The following is a 17,794-nucleotide window of genomic DNA, read 5'->3' as shown; positions in this document are numbered from 1 at the left end:
CACAGTATGGCCATTTGTATGTTCTTATGAAATGCCACTGCTGAACTGGAGAAGCTGATTAGCCAACTCATAACATCACTCCAGCTTCTTGACAGCACTGTCACAAAACATATCTTTCTCTTGTAATTATCACTTAAATGGCATTTTATATCTTCAGAGTACTTTGTAAACACCAATTGTCATAGTATTTCTCTGAGGTACGTAATAATAAATGAGTTGTTATCCTTATTTTACATCCAAGGAAACTGAGTTAAGTATTTGCCTAAATCAACAGGGCAAATCATTGGCAGAGCCAAGAACATAACCTAGGAGAATTTACTGTATCTCTAGTTATCTAGTGTATTCAGTGGTAAATCAGGTCCTTCTGTTTTAAATATTGGTAGACTAATGGCTCGTCATTTTTTGCTTATGTTTTCTTTTAATATACAGTAGGTCCATTGTGCCCTCAAAGGGGTAAATGTACTCACTACTGTGACAAAGCTCTGTCCTTGTCTCAGTGGTCCCGTGCTTTCTGGCGGATTTCGCTAGCCTCAGAGGTTCACTGTGACCCTCCGCATAGCCCTTCTCTCTCTAGAGGCAAGGTCACAGCCTACTGAGCCATTTTAATTATAAGCCAGCAAGGAAGGTGAGGAGAAGTAACTCTCCCTTGCACAGTCTCGGTTGTCTCCCATTTTCAGTGATTTATCAGGGAGGGGAGGGGGAGCCCGGGCCCGCCCTTTGCTACGGGCTCCTGCCCAGGGACCCTAATAGCAGCAGCTGTGGTAGCTGACTTTTTGGAAGTAGGACGTGTACAATTCCCTGGGCCACTTCCCCATAGCAGCCCCCCACTCAATATCTCCTTCACTGTTACCTTAGGGGCCTCCTTTCTTGCGCCTGATATGGTTTGTACTGCTTAGTTCCTCCAACAGCACAGCTTCCTACAGCTCCTGACACATGTGGCCAGCTGACTAACTGGGAGGCTTTTAACTAGTTTCAGCCAGCCCCTAATTGGCTTCAGGTGTCCCAATCAACCTAGCTATCTTCCCTGCCTTCTGGAAAGATCTTAATTGGCCCCAGGTGTCTTAATTGATCTGGAGCAGCTGCCATTTACTTATCCTGGTAACAGGGATTTGTTTAGCCTGGCGCTAATATATTTGTCTCCCGCTACTTTTCTATAGCCATCTGGCCTTGCCCCGTGACACTATGTAAAGATATCCAGCAGGGCTGTCATCTCACCCATTTTGATATGCGGTCTATCCTCTGATACTGTGTGTATGCACATAGTTTTGTGTTCACTGTTGATTAAATGATAAATGCATCTTTGCAATTATGTACATTTATTTCCCCTCTTGCTTCCAGCTTCATATTCTTCCTTGTCCCTTTTTGGTGAAAGAAGTTTGAATCACTTTTTTCCTAAGTAGTTCAATAGCGATTCCTGGTTGGATCTGCAAGCCAGATATTTTGATCTGTAATTAGAGTGAATTGAAATGGTCTCAATTTGCATACTCTCAGAGGAGATTCTGTTGACTGTTTTGATACCAAATCTTTAGAAGAAAAGACTGTTCTGTTAGAGAAATCTCTTCAAATATAGGAACATAGCATAAAAGCAGACACAGATCTCTTCAGTTTCATTTAGCCCATGAATACAGACTTTTCTAAATATGGGTTAAGGAATGAAACTGCTGACATTTTTTTTAACATGGTAGCAAGTCCTGACGGTGGCTGAGGGAGGAGGGGAGGGAGTGGTTAGAAAAGGATACTTAACCTTAAATGTGGTCTTAAATGAGACTCCACAGTTTCATATTGGAAGTAGTTATGTGGTTGCTTTTCTATCAGATAACATAGAAGCTAAAGATGGCAATACTGGATTAAGAACTGGACTGCAGATAGAGAAAAGGATTGTTCTAAATCAGCACAAAGAGCAGAAAATAAAGTTAGCAATGAGACCCTGTTTTTAATAATAATTATGGGGGTTTTCTAGTTCCTTTTATGTATGTACACAAAGTGCAGAAAGAACATGGGAGGGCTTTGTTCAGAGAGTTATATTTCCAAAAAGCCTTCAGTTTTCAAGCCTCTTAAAACCAGTCTGAATGAATAATATCCTGCACAGTGGATTTTATTGGGCCCCTCTGCCCAGTGCACCAATAAAGCCACAGGAAATTGGTTGAAATATCTCTGGCCAGATTATTTAAAACGAAGACAGTGTTTGCTAGGGCTTTTAAAATCAGGATGGTCTCAAAGCTTTGCTTCCTTGGAGTATTTCTTGATTTACATGAAGAGTGGGCAGGGGACAAACTCTGTAGCAATGATACAATTAGGAAGAGACAGGTTGTCTCTTAAGCAAGAGTCTAAATGACAGACACGAAACAGGAAGAAGCACTGGGCATAGAACTGTCAGGAATCCTTTCTTCTTTCCTTGTCAAGTGGTCTTGGGGAAACAAACATATGCCTACAAAATTGATAGTAAACTAGAAAGGGATTTCAGAGATCTGGATACGTTCCAATTCATTGGAAGACAAAGGCAATTCATCATGTTGTGTCTCTGAATCTGATTGGGAATAGTCCCTTCAGAGTCTGTCAGTATTTTCATTAAAAATCCCAGGGATTATAAATTACCCATAAAAATTAGCTGTGGAATAAAACTTGCCAAAATGACTCCAAGTCTAGGAAGTTTTTTAAAACATAATATATCTGTTTCAAAACCTGGCATGCTTTCTAAATTACTTCAGTGCAAAAAAGTCCCCTCAAGAATTTCCATGTTCACAATACCCCCAGCTCCACCTCTAACTTTATAAACATTCAGCTTTGTTGTGATTTTTTTTTTGAGTATTTTCTGTATTTCCCTTGATAGTCTCTCATCTTGGTAGATTTCTCCATGTTAATTTTTCCGTCTGAGATCCCAAATGCCAGTTCTGTCTATGGTGCAATACCTAGGTTCGGTAGTGCAGGATGAGTTTGGAGTTGCAGATTGGACTCAAGGTTTCATTGTGTTAGTCAGTTTAAGTAAAACTCTTATCATAGTAGTTTAGAGAGAGCCCTTTGTAACTCTTCGCAGTGAGTTTTGGACTTAACTATTTTGAGTAATTTTGTATTGTCTGCAAACTTTGCCACTTCATTGTTTTACCCCTTTTTCCAGTTCATTTAAGAATATGTTGAACAGCACAGGTCCCAGTACAGATCCCACTATTTACCTCCCTCTCACTGTGAAAACTGACCATTTCCTGTCTTTTAACCATGAGAGGAACTTCTCTCTTATCCCACGACTTCTTACTTTGCTTAGGAGCCTTTGTTGAGGGTCATTGTCAGAGGCTTTCTGAAAGTCCAAATGGACTATATCCCCTGGATCACCTTTGTCCACATGTTTGTTGACACCCTCAGATAATTCTAATAGATTGGTAAGGCATGATTTCCCTTTACAAAAAACATGTTGACTTTTCCCCCAACATATCATGTTCATCTATGTGTCTGATAATTCTGTTCTTTACTATAGTTTCAACCAGTTTGCCTGGTACTGAAGTTAGGCTTACCGGCCTGTAATTGCCAGGATCATCTGTGGAACCTTGTTTAAAAATCAGCATCACATTAGCTATCTGCCAGTCATTTGGTACGGAGGCTGATTTAAGCAATAGGTTATATAGCAGAGTTAGTAGTTCTGCAATTTCATATTTGAGTTCCTTCAGAACTCTTGGATCACCACCTAGTCCTGATGACTCATTGCTGTTTAATTTATCAATTAGTTCCAAAACCTCATCTATTGACACCTCAGTCTGGGACAGTTCCTCAGATTTGTCACCTAAAAAGAATGGCTCCGGGGTGGGAACCTTCCTCACATCCTCTGCAGTGAAGACTCATGCAAATGATTCATTTTAGCTTCTCCACAACAGCCTGGTCTTCCTTGAGTGCTCCTGTAGTACCTCAGTAGTCCAGTGGTCCCACTGATTGGCAGGCATCCTGGTTCTGATATACGTAAAAAAAATTTTTTTTTTGCTGTTAGTTTGTGTCTTTTGCTAGTTGCTCTTCACATTCTTTTTTGGACTGCCTAATTATACTTGGCAGAGTTTATGCTCCTTTCTATATTCCTTGGTCAGATTTGACTTCCAATTTTTAAAGAATGTCTTTTTGTCTCTAATTCCCTCTTGTACTCTGTTATTTAGCCATAGTGGCATTTTGTTTAGTCCTCTTACTGATTTTTTTCTTATTTGGGATACACATTTAATTTGAGCCTCTTATTATGGTGATTTTAAAATGTTTCCATGCCGCTTGCAGGCATTTCTCTCTTGTGACTGTTCCTTTTAATTTCTGTTTAACTAGCTTCCTCATTTTTGCGTAGTTCTCCTTGTGACATTAAATGCTGCTGTGGCGGGTTTCTTTAGAATTTTCCTCCCTACAAGAATGATAAATTTAATTACATCCTCATCACTGTTACTGAGTGGTTCACCTCTTGGACCAGATCCTGTGTGCCAGTTAGGACTATATCAAGAATTGCCTCTCCCCTTGTGGGTTCGAGGACTAGCTGCTCCAAGAAACAGTCAGCTGCTTGACATAGGTGAAAAAAAAAAATCTGCCAAATTGTAGATTATCACAGATGGGGCTGCATTGCAATGTCAAAGACTTTTGCTGCCTCTGAATCTCACCAATGTCAACATTAAACATCTGACCAAAATATGAAATTTTCCTCGTTGCTATGACAATACTTGGGTCTTTGGAAACTAAGTCGTTGAACCTGTCACACATTTTGATTTAAGACCATTGTGTCACAGAGCTCCTGATTGCAGTGAATCACAAAGTAAACATTTTGATAAAAGCAGTCATTGTTTCAATTAGTAATTGGGCCTTGTCCGGAAAAGATGCAGAATTGTAATTGGTGATATAATAATACTGTCAAAATTAAATCTGCAATCATTTTGCTCAGCTGATTGTCCTGAAATGATCTGATGGGGAGAAGCATTTTTCACATTTCGTAAAATGTGAATTGCATATGAAATTGAAGTTAATTTACAATTTGCTATTTCCAAGCTTCCTGCAGGGAGATGCCATCGTGCTGAAAAGCAGTGCTACTGTGACGCCAGCCATACAGTGGCTGTCAGCAGGAAACTCTGAAGTGTCCGTTTTAATCAAAAACTTTAACTTCAAATATAATGTAAAATTTGTACGTTGTACCAGCACTTTTCATGGCCTCACCTGTCAGGAGACTAAAGCAAAACATGAACCAGTCTCTTTTTCTTCTCTAAAGGAAAGCAAGCTTTTGGTACTGCCCTCCAAAGATTTCTGGGCCTTTTATTTCTGTATTTTCAGGTTAATGAACATTTTTTCCCCTCTTCCCTTAGGGAATGGAGAGTTGAGTAACAAGGAGTTTGTTGCCATTATGAAGCAGCGACTTATGAGAGGTTTGGAGAAGCCCAAAGACATGGGATTTACACGACTCATGAGGGCAATGTGGAAATGTGCACAGGAGACAGCTTGGGACTTTGCCATGCCCAAACAATAACTGCAGCAAATGGAAGAACCTGGTTAACATATGTTATTGGGGGCCATAAATCTGTACTGCTCCTGCAGAATGTACCATTGTCAGATGCTCTGCAGATGAATACTCTTCACACAGAAATCTACTGAATGATTGTTACGCTGAACTAGAAAAAAACCACCCAGAGGACACAGACTACTAACAACTGGAGTTTTTCCAAACACCAGAACAGAAATTGGAGCCTACTGTATCTTCTCCTTTAATTTTTCCACTGCTGATGCCTGTTTAATATTAATCTCTCAGGAAAATTACAAAAATAATTAGTTCTGTGTATTGCAGCCACCAGCTTCATCTCCATAGTATGCTCCGGTGTCCAACAAAACCAGGATTTTATGTAGAATTGAATATGGATAGCTTCAGAGAACAATATTGGTCGGAACAGTCCCATATGTGTCAAGCAGTGGGACAGAAATGCCTAGCAAATCTACTAGTAGCAAATCCTAGTCTTTTGCTCCTGAATGATTTTTAGTTTAGATTTTAAGCACTATTTACAAAAAAGTGTGTTTAGAATGAGCTTTTGAAAAGAGCTGGGTTTACAGAAAACAATAGCAACCTTTGTTTATTACAGAAGCTGTCCGTAAGATTAAGGACAGAAGGGTCCAGCAAGGGTGAGAAGAATGCCACAGAACTTTCTTCTATAGGACTGTTTGTTTTTCCCAGTTGGATTTCTTATCTTGCAGGTGTGGTGTGAAATAGGGATATGCCTGGTCAAGCAGGGGGCTGTCTGAGGCTTAGTTACTGCCTTGGATATAAGGAGTTTTAAAATGGCTTAATTTTTTCCCACCTTTCTCCTCCCTCAGAAGAACCCTGCCTTGCATAAGCAACCTAACATATATGCTCTTTGTAATTCTCTTTTTAATAGGGGGCTCCTCCCCCTGTGAGATTGTCCTTCTGTATGGGGTACTGGCTTTAAAGCTGCTATTTACTGAATGCTTCAACATTGTAAAATATTACTTTAATTACATTGGTTCACAACAAAAGCAAATGCTCATCTTTCATCTGTGTTTATGGGAAGCCTCATGGCTTTGTCACATTTGACTTTATTGGCAGAAAGTCAACAAAAATCTGAACTCTCTCTAAAATAAACTCCTACTAAATGTAAAAGGAGAAAACACAAAGCATCCGTTTAAGAGATGTCTGGAGAGTGGAATTCTGTGTATTGTCCTCACTCACTGGTAAATGTGCTTGTTGTTTTGAAAGGATCTGTCGACTGAAGTTTTACGTGGCCAGTGTTTAGCAAAAAATCGGATAACACACAGTGTACCCTAAAGTGCATTGATTAGAAAGCTTACCTTCCCCCTTTCACCTCCACATTTCAACTCTAAGTCTGACATCGTTAAATATTTAGCCTTCCCTAGCTAATCTAATAACTTGCCTATGTGTGGCATGAAGTATGCATCCGGATGGGAAATAGCATTATTTCACCCAATGGAAATCAAGACAGAAATGGATTGTCCCGTCAGGTTTGGGCACCAGTACAACAGGGCTGTACCAATCACTTTGAGACACCTTTGTAATACCTAATTTGAGCATCTCTCAAACTTCCCATGCAATTGCTTCCTGCATTTTTTCTGGCACCCAGTCAGTCTTCCTTACTGGCTTTACCTCTGGGTTAGTACAAGTATGATGGGAAATACAGTTTTTCCTGAGGCTGACGAAAACACATCATGAAAACTTCTTATTAGTTCCTGGGCTTGTTGTTCTGTTAAGGTCTCAGAAGAAACCGTTTCATCCTTTTCCAAAGGCCCTAGAACCTCAGGACCAAGATTTAGCATCTTGTCTGGATTGACAAGAAAACTTTTCCACTCCCACCAGGTTTCAACAGTTTCACATGAAAGGTGTTTTTTCATTTTTTTATTTTTTTTTTTTGAATGAGTCATGGGTGCAAATAATTTAGCAACTTAGCATGTACAAGTCCAAGTTGTTGTCAGATAAAAAGATATAGCTCCTCTCTACACTCACATCAAGTATGTGAAACAATAGATTGTAAACCATCAAATCCCAACCACATTGCATGACTGAGTATTACGGTGCTCCTAATTCACTTAACAAATCCTAATTCTAGAGCATTAATGTAATCTATTTTCATGAGAGAGAGAGCTCCACAGAGCTCAGGTGATCTGAAGAAGAGCTCTGTGGAGCTTGAAAGCTTCTCTCTTTCACTAACAGAAGTTGGTACAATAAAAGATTTTACCTCCCCCATCTTGTCCCTCACATCTTGGGACTAACATGGCAACAACACACAGACATCTATTTTCATGTCCATTGTCTCAGCCCTACACTGCCTTCTACTGTGAAAATGGTAGTAGTTTTCAAAGTCTTTTAAATTTATTTTTACTAATTTTGTTATTGAAAGTCACCACCTTCTCATGGGTATTCAGTTGTCTTTGTGAAAGGTGTTGATATCAAAAGGAATCCACATCATAACTGGCTTCGTAGTTGCTAGTTTCCACCAAGAAACCAAGGACTGAATGGGCATGAAGACAACTACTTGCTTACTCCTAGTCTTTCCAGCAGAGAGGGGAGGGGTACTTAAGATGCTGATGCTGCCTCTGGTCTACCCACTCTGTGTATAAACTTATCAACCAGCGATCTTTGACAGCTGTGAAACCTACTCTGAGAACTTCACCAGTCCCTTTGTTTTTCCTTTTTAAACAAAACTAAGTGCATATTAAAGCCCGCTACAGAACTGAATTAATCAAAAAGCATCTATTGTGAATATGAAGAACAATGCATGACAAGTATGAATTGCAAAGCTCCGATTCTACTGAAAGTTAGCTAGCCTAATCATTTGCAGTAGTTATCCTGTCCTCCATTTTGGATTTTCTGCTCCAACAAACACATTCCTGGGTGCGTAGAGCAATCGAAAGCAGATGAATTTAAAGCAAAAGAAAGAACTACATGCAAGATACTTCAGGACAGCCAAACAATCATCCAATACTAGTTTGGCTCCTCTCAGAGACAAAAGAGCAGAGCCACCTGCAGCTGTTTAAGCTGCACAGTGGTCACAAAGGCAGCTGAAAGTTCTAAACACAAGTATGAGCACTCTATTTTTATCCACTGTCAGAAGGTCGTTGACTGAGACCAGTGCAGTCTCTGCCGCACCCAGCTGTAAAGCTGGACTGATGAAGTTGAGAAAACCTGAGGACTCCAGGTACTGAGTTGCTTTGATGCCACCTTCTCTATAATCTTCTCACAAGGGAGATTGGTGAACTGAGTGATAGTAAGCAGGAATCCCAGTGTCAAGATAGACTCTTGATCAAGAAACAAACAGTTGCTTGTTTAAGAGATGCTGTGACCCTACTGTCCTGAAGAAAGGAAATGACACTTTCTGCTAATAATAGGTCCTGTGTGTGAGCCATAGGTTTTAATAGCCAAGAGGGACAGGAGATAATAGGATGGACCTTATTGAGGCTGGAAACAAAGTACAGGGTCCCAAAATTGGGCTACCTTTCTATGTCATACCATGCGCTTGTCCATGCTTCAGCACTCCAGGGCTAGTTTTTGTAGGATGAGATCCTCTGCAGAAGAAGGCATAAAGAGAGAGCTGAGGTAAGAAGACTAAAACTAAAATCCATAGAGGTGGGCATTGTTTTCTAAAAATTGCAGCAGAATCTCCGGTTATGCTTCCTACTCAGAGTAAGCATAGGGATGGGAGGAAAGAATGTGCAGACACTAGCCACCGCTGCTCACTCGTGGAACTGTTTCAATGTGTCCTCCAAATGGTTAACATGTATGGGATCCACTCATTCCTAAAGGCTAGAGCACACATATTTCTCCTAAATTCCATACGGCCGTTTGTTTCGTATGTGCCCCTTTTGAACTGAATTGGACGTAAACCCACTAAATGAATGACACATGGAGCAGGAGAGACTTTTAGGACTTTTTTTTTTAATTTGATAGATGCATTTTTTCGCAGTCCCTGCCTGGATGAAGAAAGCAAGCTGGGTTCCTAAAAGAAGCAGTGACTTGCTAGAGCAGTAAGAATAATTGTCTGAAGTTCTGGAGCTCAGCTGCCTCTAACCTTCGATTTACGTGTTCCCAATTAAATGCTTAAAATAAGGCATAAAACCAAACTGACTTCTTTAAGGGTCAAGCCTCCAGGGTAGTTATAGATCATTTAATTTAATGGAGGACTGTGAGCAACATGAGTGACACAATTGAAGATTTTATTTAATATAAAACAATTAAGCAAACAGGCATTACAGTATAACCATACAGTGCAGGATACTCACATTCTAAGACTAAATGTGGGAGAAAAGTGGAGTAATAAGAAAAGTAGGGATCAGTGGCAACCCCAGGGTGAAGGATTGGGTGAAAACTCATCTACCTTGGGTGCTTGGTGTTGACCCAGAAGGGAGGCCTGGCAGTTTCGGTGCTTGAGACCTCACTAGCAAATGGCTTTAAAAAAGCCATTGCCACAAGTGGCTTCTACAGTGCCAGGTGCAGATTGCATAAGATAAAAGTATGAAAAGAAAACAAATCTCCACAGCAGCTAAAGGTTTTCTTCAGTCAGGACATTAAAGGTAAAACTAGTCCTGTAGCTAAAAGAACAATTCTGCCATCTGCTGTGCAAAGAGAGTTAAAGCAGCCCAAACTGATTTCCAACTTGAAGGAACAGTGAATCTGGGAGACCTTGTTTTAGTCCTTGCAGTTCAATTTTCTTTTGAATGTGAGTCATGGAGCCTTTGCCTTTTGCCCCATATTACCTTGTCTATGTCATAAATCCGTGCCAGAGTTACAGATAAGAGTGAAAAGTAATAAATGATTTAACACCTCTCGGCCAGAATGTTTGTGTCCCAAAAACAGTTATACATTTAAAGTGTGTCCTAGAACTTAGGAAATGGGGTTTCAATCACTTTTGAAAAGGGCTGAATTCCATAACCCTTTGGCCAAGAGATGTTCAGTCCAGAGGCAAATATATAACCAGCAGAGGGCAGTGCTACTCACTGGAAGCCCTAAGCAAAAATATTTTGAGCGCCCCCTCCCCCACCTTCTAAAATACTAATTTCATTATTTTCACAATCCAAAAAAAATCCCAACCCTACACATCCTTCTATACTTGTTAAACAGTTCACATTAAATAAGATGAATGATATTTTGGGGTAATGCTAAATCAAGGCCCCCCTTGAACTGCCTGGGTCTCAAACAGTTGCTGAGTATACTTACAAGTTCCAAGCATATAAGTAGGAATTATGAACAAACAAAGAGGCTATTTTACTGCACAAACATTATGGGAATTACGAGGGGAAAAGTTTTCTCCTATGAGTATATTCATTGGAGTGACTAAACACAAAGAAAACCCCAAAACATAACTAAAACTTGGACGTAACAATTAAAATACAATATAAATCATAGTATGCAGTGCGATAGAGCATTTTCTACTCTACAAAACATCAGTGTAAAAGAACAGGAAAGCTTTGTTATATTACAAACAAGTTAAATGAAGCAAATGCAATCAGTTTGCTCACTTCTAAAAATATATATTCAGAGACATGAGTAATATTAAATGTTTTTAGTATTGTGCGTTCAAAACAAAATTGCCTCATAGAGCATTTACGTAATAGAAAGGTAATGAGGGCTGATTAATGCTTGTTACTCACTATAATTCAGCCTGAAAGAGCTTGTTCTGTTAACAAAAACTAACTAGACATTTAGTTGGGATAAATACGTAGTTTTTTGTCTTTTCAATCAGATTGCACCCCAGGCGAAATCCTAGATGTGGCTTAATGTTTGATGCTTTGTCTGATAGTGTGGAGCTGATGTCTTTATTATATAAGGAGATAAAGATTTCAGAGTAACACAAGACTGTCATTTCTTTCAAATATGCTTGTAGTTGCCATTGACGTTGCATGCAACCAATCAATACATACAGTCCTAATTAAACCACTTTAATTATTTAGTTGACCACATAGAACATGACCAAACAAAAGAAACATGTACAGTTCTGTGGTGCATTGAGGGATAGTGTACACGACATGACAATATATTTTTGGTAATATTAATTAAGTAAATTAAATAGAGTAAAGGGTGGCCAGTGTTGATTTGCCTTCGTGCCCACTCATTTCTATAAGGAAGGTAATCTATCAGTTGGTACAGAAGTGTGATTATGCAGATACTTAGGAAGAGATCCATGCTCTTTAGTTTAAACACAGTGAATAAAATAAATGACAAGTTGTCTAGTGACAAAATGCTTTTGTTACTATTTTCTTGATCAGATAAGGGCAATGACCCACTTTAGCATTCTTTAAAGGTCTCTCTAACTGGCAAAATGGAAGATCCTCACTTCCAGTCCCATACTGTGGCCAAAAGGGCTAATGCGATCCTTATACGTATAAACAGGGAAGTAGTGTACAGGATTTTAACTCCTTGTATGGCACTGGCAACACCAATCCTGGACTACTATGTACAGTTTTGGTGTCTGCATTTTTAAAATGTTGAAAAATTGGAGAGGATTTAGGAAAGAACCACAAAAATTATTCAAGGGCTGGAGAAAATGCCTTGCAAGGAGAGACTAGAGCTCAATCTGTTTAGCCTATCAAAAAGATGACTGAGAGGTGATTAATGGCTGGGAGTTAAAGCCAGACCAATTCCAATTAGAAATAAGACACACGTTCTTAAAGTGCGAGCGATTAACCATTGGAACAAACTGCCAGACCAGCTGCCTTTTGAGAAGATATTTAGTCAAACATTAGTTATTGGACTTAATGCAGAGGTAATGGTGAAATTTCAGGACCTATGATGTACAAGACGTCAGACTAGATGATCTAAGGCCCTTCTAACCACACCCCCTTCCAGTTTGCTTCATCCCTTTTCCTAGCAGGATGTTATTGCTGCCTACAACTGGCCTCTTGCCGGGAGGTATGGATGGTTGGTGGATGAAGTAGAACCTGGTTAAAACAATGAGTTCTAAGCCATGCGGAGAGCACCTGGGACAGTATTTTAAGGGATTGGAGACCTGCTAATTCATGCACCACTTTCTTCTGGGCCTGAGCCAAAGTTCACTGAAATAAAAGGGAATCTTTCCATTGATTGCAATGGGGTTTGGATCAGGCTCCAGATTAGCAGGAACTCTGGAATACTGTGGGCACCACCCTGAGGCCCAAAAGGGGCGAGAATGACTTTTCAGGGGAATCAGCCATATTGATACTGAATTATTTGAAGTCTAGAAAACTTGACTTGTAGAGAGAGACTTAAGTTCAATCTATTTAATTGATCTGAGAGAAGGTTAAGAGGTGACTTGATTACAGGATTGACGTATTTATGTGGGGAAGTTTATTTCTGACAGTAGACAGTGCTTTAATTTATCAGAAAAAGGCATGACAAAATCCCGTGGTTGAAAGTGAAAGCTAGACAAATTCAGACTAGAAACGAGATGCAATTTTTTTAACAATGAGGGTAACTAACCACTGGAGCAATTTACCTATGGACATAGTCAATTCCCCAACTTTTAAATCAAGACTGGATGCCTTTCTACAAGATAAGCTGCAGTTCAAATGGAAGCTTTGGACGTGATGTAGAAATTACGGGGGAAGCTTCTATGACCTGTGTAATGCAGGAGGTCAAAATGGATGAGCCTAACGGTCCTGCCAAGCCTTAAAATCTATGATGCGCACCTTTATTCCACCATAACTGTGTCCACAATAAGAGGTTGTACCACTTTAAAGATACGGTCCAGAGTGACCTAAACAAATTGGAGGATTGGGGCAAAAGAAATCTGAGGAGGTTCAACAAGGACAAGTGCAGAGTCCTGCACTTAGGACGGAAGAATCCAATGCACTGCTATAGGCTGGGGACCGACTGGCTAAGCAGCAGTTCTGCAGAAAAGGACCTGGGGATTACAGTGGACGAGAAGCTGGATATGAGTCAACAGTGTGTTCTTGTTGCCAAGAAGGCTAGTGGCATATTGGGCTGCATTAGTAGGATACTTGCCAGCAGATCGAGGGAAGTGATTATTCCCCTCTATTCAGCACTGGTGAGACCACATCTGGAGTATTGCGTCGAGTTTTGTGCCCCCCTCTCCCCCCCCACACACACACAGAGAAATGATGTGGACAAATTGGAGAGAGTCCCGCAGAGAGCAATGAAAATTATTAGGGGGCTGGGGCACAGGACTTATGAGGAGAGGCTGAGGGAACTGGTGTTATTTAGTCTGCAGAAGAGAAGAGTGAGGGGGGATTTGATAGCAGCCTTCAACTACCTGAAAGGGGGTTCCAAAGAGGATGGAGCTAGGCTATTCTCAGCGGTGGCAGATGACAGAACAAGAAGCAATGGTCTCAAGCTGCAGTGGGGGAGATCAAGGTTGGAAATTAGGAAAAACTATTTCACTAGAAGGGTGGTGAAGCGCTGGAATGGGTTACCTAGGGAGGTGGTGGAATCTCCATCCTTACAGATTTTAAAGGCCCAGCTTGACAAAGCCAGGGCTGGGATGATTTAGTTGGGGATTGGTCCTGCTTTGAGCAAGGGGTTGGACTAGATGACCTCCTGAGGTCTCTTCCAACACTAATCTTCTATGATTCTATGATCTGTTTCTATATCCATGTAATTAAATTGGTCCAAACATAAAAAGTGTAGAGAAGCCCTCATTCACTCAGCAGAACCAGAAAAGGAAATACTAGTCTAGAAATACACTAATCATTCTCTAGGTGTCAGGAGTACCTGGTTCTGTACTGCCCAACATATAAGGGTGAGATAAAGATCCAAAGAAAAAATGGCATCTTGAAATTCTGAAGGCCACCTTTTTTTAGCATAAATAACATTTTCTAAAATTAGATTCAGCCTTCATTATTTCTTCTGTTTAGCACAAATGCAGGGAGACTTGGGCTGGATGAAGGTAATCTTTGGTCTAAAGCTATCATAATTATTAGTATTTATTGTTTGTATTACCATGGTGCCTAGGAACCCTCATCTTGAACCAGGACCCCATTGTGCTAAGCACTGTACAAACATAAAACAAAGACAGTCCCTGCCCCAAATAGCTTACAATCTAAGTGTAAGATGAGACAACAGATGGATACAGACAGCTGGGGGAGAACAAGTAAACAGTGAGACAGTATCGGTCAGTACAATAGGCAGTGGTCTCTGCACGCTAGCAGCCTAACAGTTGTCAAAGTTTATGTAGCCATCAGGGCAAAGGATAGTTTTGAGGTCGGATGTGAAGGTGGGTGAGATAGCTTTGTGGGTGTTTATGTGAGGGGCAGCAAGGGAGAGCGCATGAAGGTGTTTGTATTTTTTGCACTTAGCACTCTTTGGCTGTTGATCACAAGGCACTTTACAAAGGTAAGCACTATTATCCCTATTTTATATACAGGGAAACTGAGGCACAGAGGGCAAACTGACTTGCCCCAGGTTAGAAAACAAGTTAGTGACAGATCTAGAATAGAAACCATGTTTACTTATTTCCAGTCAAGTATTTACTCATTGGACCATGCTGTCTGTCTTCCCCCACCCGCCTTATTGATTTAAGAGTATTTACATGCTCATTTGAGAGTCTAAACCTGAAGCATCTTTTCTTTCAGTTTAATAGATCTCCCTTTATTATTTTTTTAAGTGGCTTGTGTTATTTGTAAATACGGTGCATGGGCTAACGCAATCATATTGTCACATGCCTCCAGGACACTTTTTAGCCAAGTATAAAGCTGTTTGATACCATCAATATTGATTTAAATCTGAGATTGAACTAACAGAACTAGAAACAGCCTGAGGGCCTTTGGGCAGTTGAAGCTCCTTGTTTAGTTCACCCTTCAAACAATGCAGGCATCTTAAAACAGAGCCTGAGTTTTCCTCTGTACAGCTATTGACCATGTATGATAAGGTGCAGTTGAGCTGTGTGCTCAGCAGACTGTAAATAACTTCAACACTGAACCACTAACCTGATGATGGGACAACCACATAGAGCTCAGTTGGGAACAACTTCCTGTTATGCAGTCCAAATTTTCTTTAGCTCATTTTCATTCCATTATTCTTAGGTATACCTGTTACACACCTGGAGCAATGTCTCAGAAGGAGCCAGCAAACACAGTCTGCCTTGTACACATGTTGAAAGGGTTATTTTGAAGTGATCAAACAGTAGAAAATTTGTATTAATGACAGAGTTCTTGCATAGCCTGGATTTTGCTGAGACAGTCTAATCAGACTGCTCAGAAGACCAAGTAAGACTTCCCCATCCAAATGCCCTTACGCTAAGGGATGGTGCACTGGACTGGGAGCCACAAGAGAGTGAGTTCTGGTCTCATATCTACTGCCTGTATCTTTGTGCACACCTTAGTGAGCAAGGTCACATCCTATATTCTGGAAAGCAATTAAGTATCATCCCCCTGTTTTACAAATAAACTAAGAGGCAACTCCAGGTCACTTTAAAGCGAGCTGGGAATAAAACCCAAGTCTTTCTTGTGACCAATCCAAATCTTACCCTGTTAGCTGCACTGCATTTCAGAATGAATGTGCCAAATCTATGGGCTCAACTGTCCTGTCTGCTACTACTGTTATACACACCTGCTAACGCTCCCTGCAGAGCCAGGAGCAGACCACAGACTATCTCCAATAGCTTATTGGTGTTCAGCAAATGGTTGTGTAAAACACTGACAAAGCATGTGGCAAGTCTCCCTCTGTGGTGTGTCCACACAGAAAAAATAACTGTTACTCTTTCTGTGTAAATAGATGAGGTTTGTGCTGAGGCTCTGAAGATCCAGGATTCAAACCCTCCTGACAACCCATTACTGGGAGGAGGCTTAAAGTGGCATGTAAGCCAATTTGTTTTTCCAATTTTCCTCTTTTAATCTTTTAAATTTAATTAAATTTATTTAATTCACACAGTGAGAAAGCATCTTTAAAAACAGCTTTTATCATTTAAAATTATCAGGTCATACCATGACACACAACAAAACACAGGTGTTTTGCATTTTGGTTATTTGTCATACAATTCAATTGCTTGTGTCCAATATTGGCAGGACTGAGAGGAATGCTGAGTGATGCTAGTTAGGTCAGGGAGGTTACTTGTCTTTCATCCCTACTCTCCAATAAAGCTCAGTTTACATATTTTCTTGTGAGCTATTCCCAAAGAAGGATCAGAAACAACAGTCATTTACGCTGCTCTGTTTGAAGCAAGGGGATAGGAATATACTTGGGTAGTCCATTCTTCATTCCTCTGTTTTTCTTTCAGAAGCAAAAAAGTGTCTGACTGCCAAGGCAGTTTTAAAAATAGTTAAATGAAATAGACTGAGTGCATTTATCCTGAGAGGCGCTGCTTTTTATGTTGTCTGATCATAGTATGTCTCTGCAGTCGCTCTATTCCTTAATTGTATATTCTTTGTTGCAAAATTAAGGCAACTTTAGTATAAAATGCTGAGGCCAGTCCTTTCCAGTAGAAATAGTAAAATTCAATCTCCATTTTTAAACCTTAAAATGTCTCCATTGTTCATTTAGGCCAGGGGTGGCTTTCCTGAGCCTGAGGAGGAGCCAGAATGTACCAATGTACGTTGCCAAAGAGCCAGCAGCCCCCCATCAGCTCCACCCCCAGCTCCTCCCACCCACTGGCAGCCCCACCAATTAGTGCCCCCCCTTCCCCACACCTCCTGATCTGCTGTTTCATGGAGTGCAAGAGGCTCAGTGGGGGGAGGGGAGAGGAGCAAGGGCACAGCAGGCTCAAGGGAGGGGGCGGGAAGGAGTAGAGTGGGGGCAGGGCCTGTGGCAGAGCCAGGGGTTGAGCCGTGAGCACCCCCCGGCACATTGGAAAGTTGGTGCCTGTAGCTCCAGCCCCAGAGTCGGTGCCTATACAAGGAGCCGCATATTAACCTCTGAAGAGCCGCATGCGGCTCCGGAGCCACAGGTTGGCCACCCCCTGATTTAGAGGCTAGTCAGAGCCAGGGTTGATTTGCATGAAGATGGCCCCACTCCCCCAAGGAAAAACCCATGCGAGCTGTGTTATCTGCTCAGTCAGATGAAGCTATAGTCACCCACAAATCACACCACAGGTGGAACTGGGAGAGGGGAAAGTGGTGGTAGTTTTCTAAATTCCACCCACAAAATAAGCTCTGGCCATGTCAGTTGGCATAATGAAATATGGCTCATGGAGATTTTCAACATATTGATCACACATGCCACTGGGCTCAGCTCCCCCTTGTGGGACTTGAATGTGCCCATAGTTACTGCTAGGCTGGTTTGGTTCGCTCCTTGAATGGGGGTGGAGAGAAATTAGTGGTATCCCCCTATTGTCACCCAGTTGTGACACCAAAATTAGATGCAATTTATAGTACATTGTACTAATTTGTGACCCTTCCTCTCCTGTCTTAC

General features: G+C 40.9%; 1 protein-coding gene across 7 annotated transcripts in view; it reads left to right on the top strand.

Annotated features, from left to right (window-relative positions):
- The window catches only part of MICU1 (mitochondrial calcium uptake 1), a 217,284-nt gene extending 200,194 nt beyond the window's left edge, over positions 1-17,090 (top strand). The window contains exon 8 of one of the 7 annotated variants that reach the window (XM_073353626.2): positions 5,307-17,090. In XM_073353626.2, coding sequence (XP_073209727.1) covers positions 5,307-5,467 — 161 coding nt within the window. In that variant the 3' untranslated portion in view covers positions 5,468-17,090. The remainder of the gene's footprint in view (positions 1-5,306) is intronic. The other 6 variants (XM_078853821.1, XM_078853824.1, XM_078853822.1 and 3 more) reach the window with 6 other exon arrangements.
- Positions 17,091-17,794: the final 704 nt, after the last annotated feature.

Source organism: Lepidochelys kempii, chromosome 7 (assembly GCF_965140285.1).
Source record: "Lepidochelys kempii isolate rLepKem1 chromosome 7, rLepKem1.hap1, whole genome shotgun sequence".
Classification (NCBI taxonomy): domain Eukaryota; kingdom Metazoa; phylum Chordata; order Testudines; family Cheloniidae; genus Lepidochelys; species Lepidochelys kempii.
This window is presented reverse-complemented; position numbering and strand designations above follow the sequence as displayed.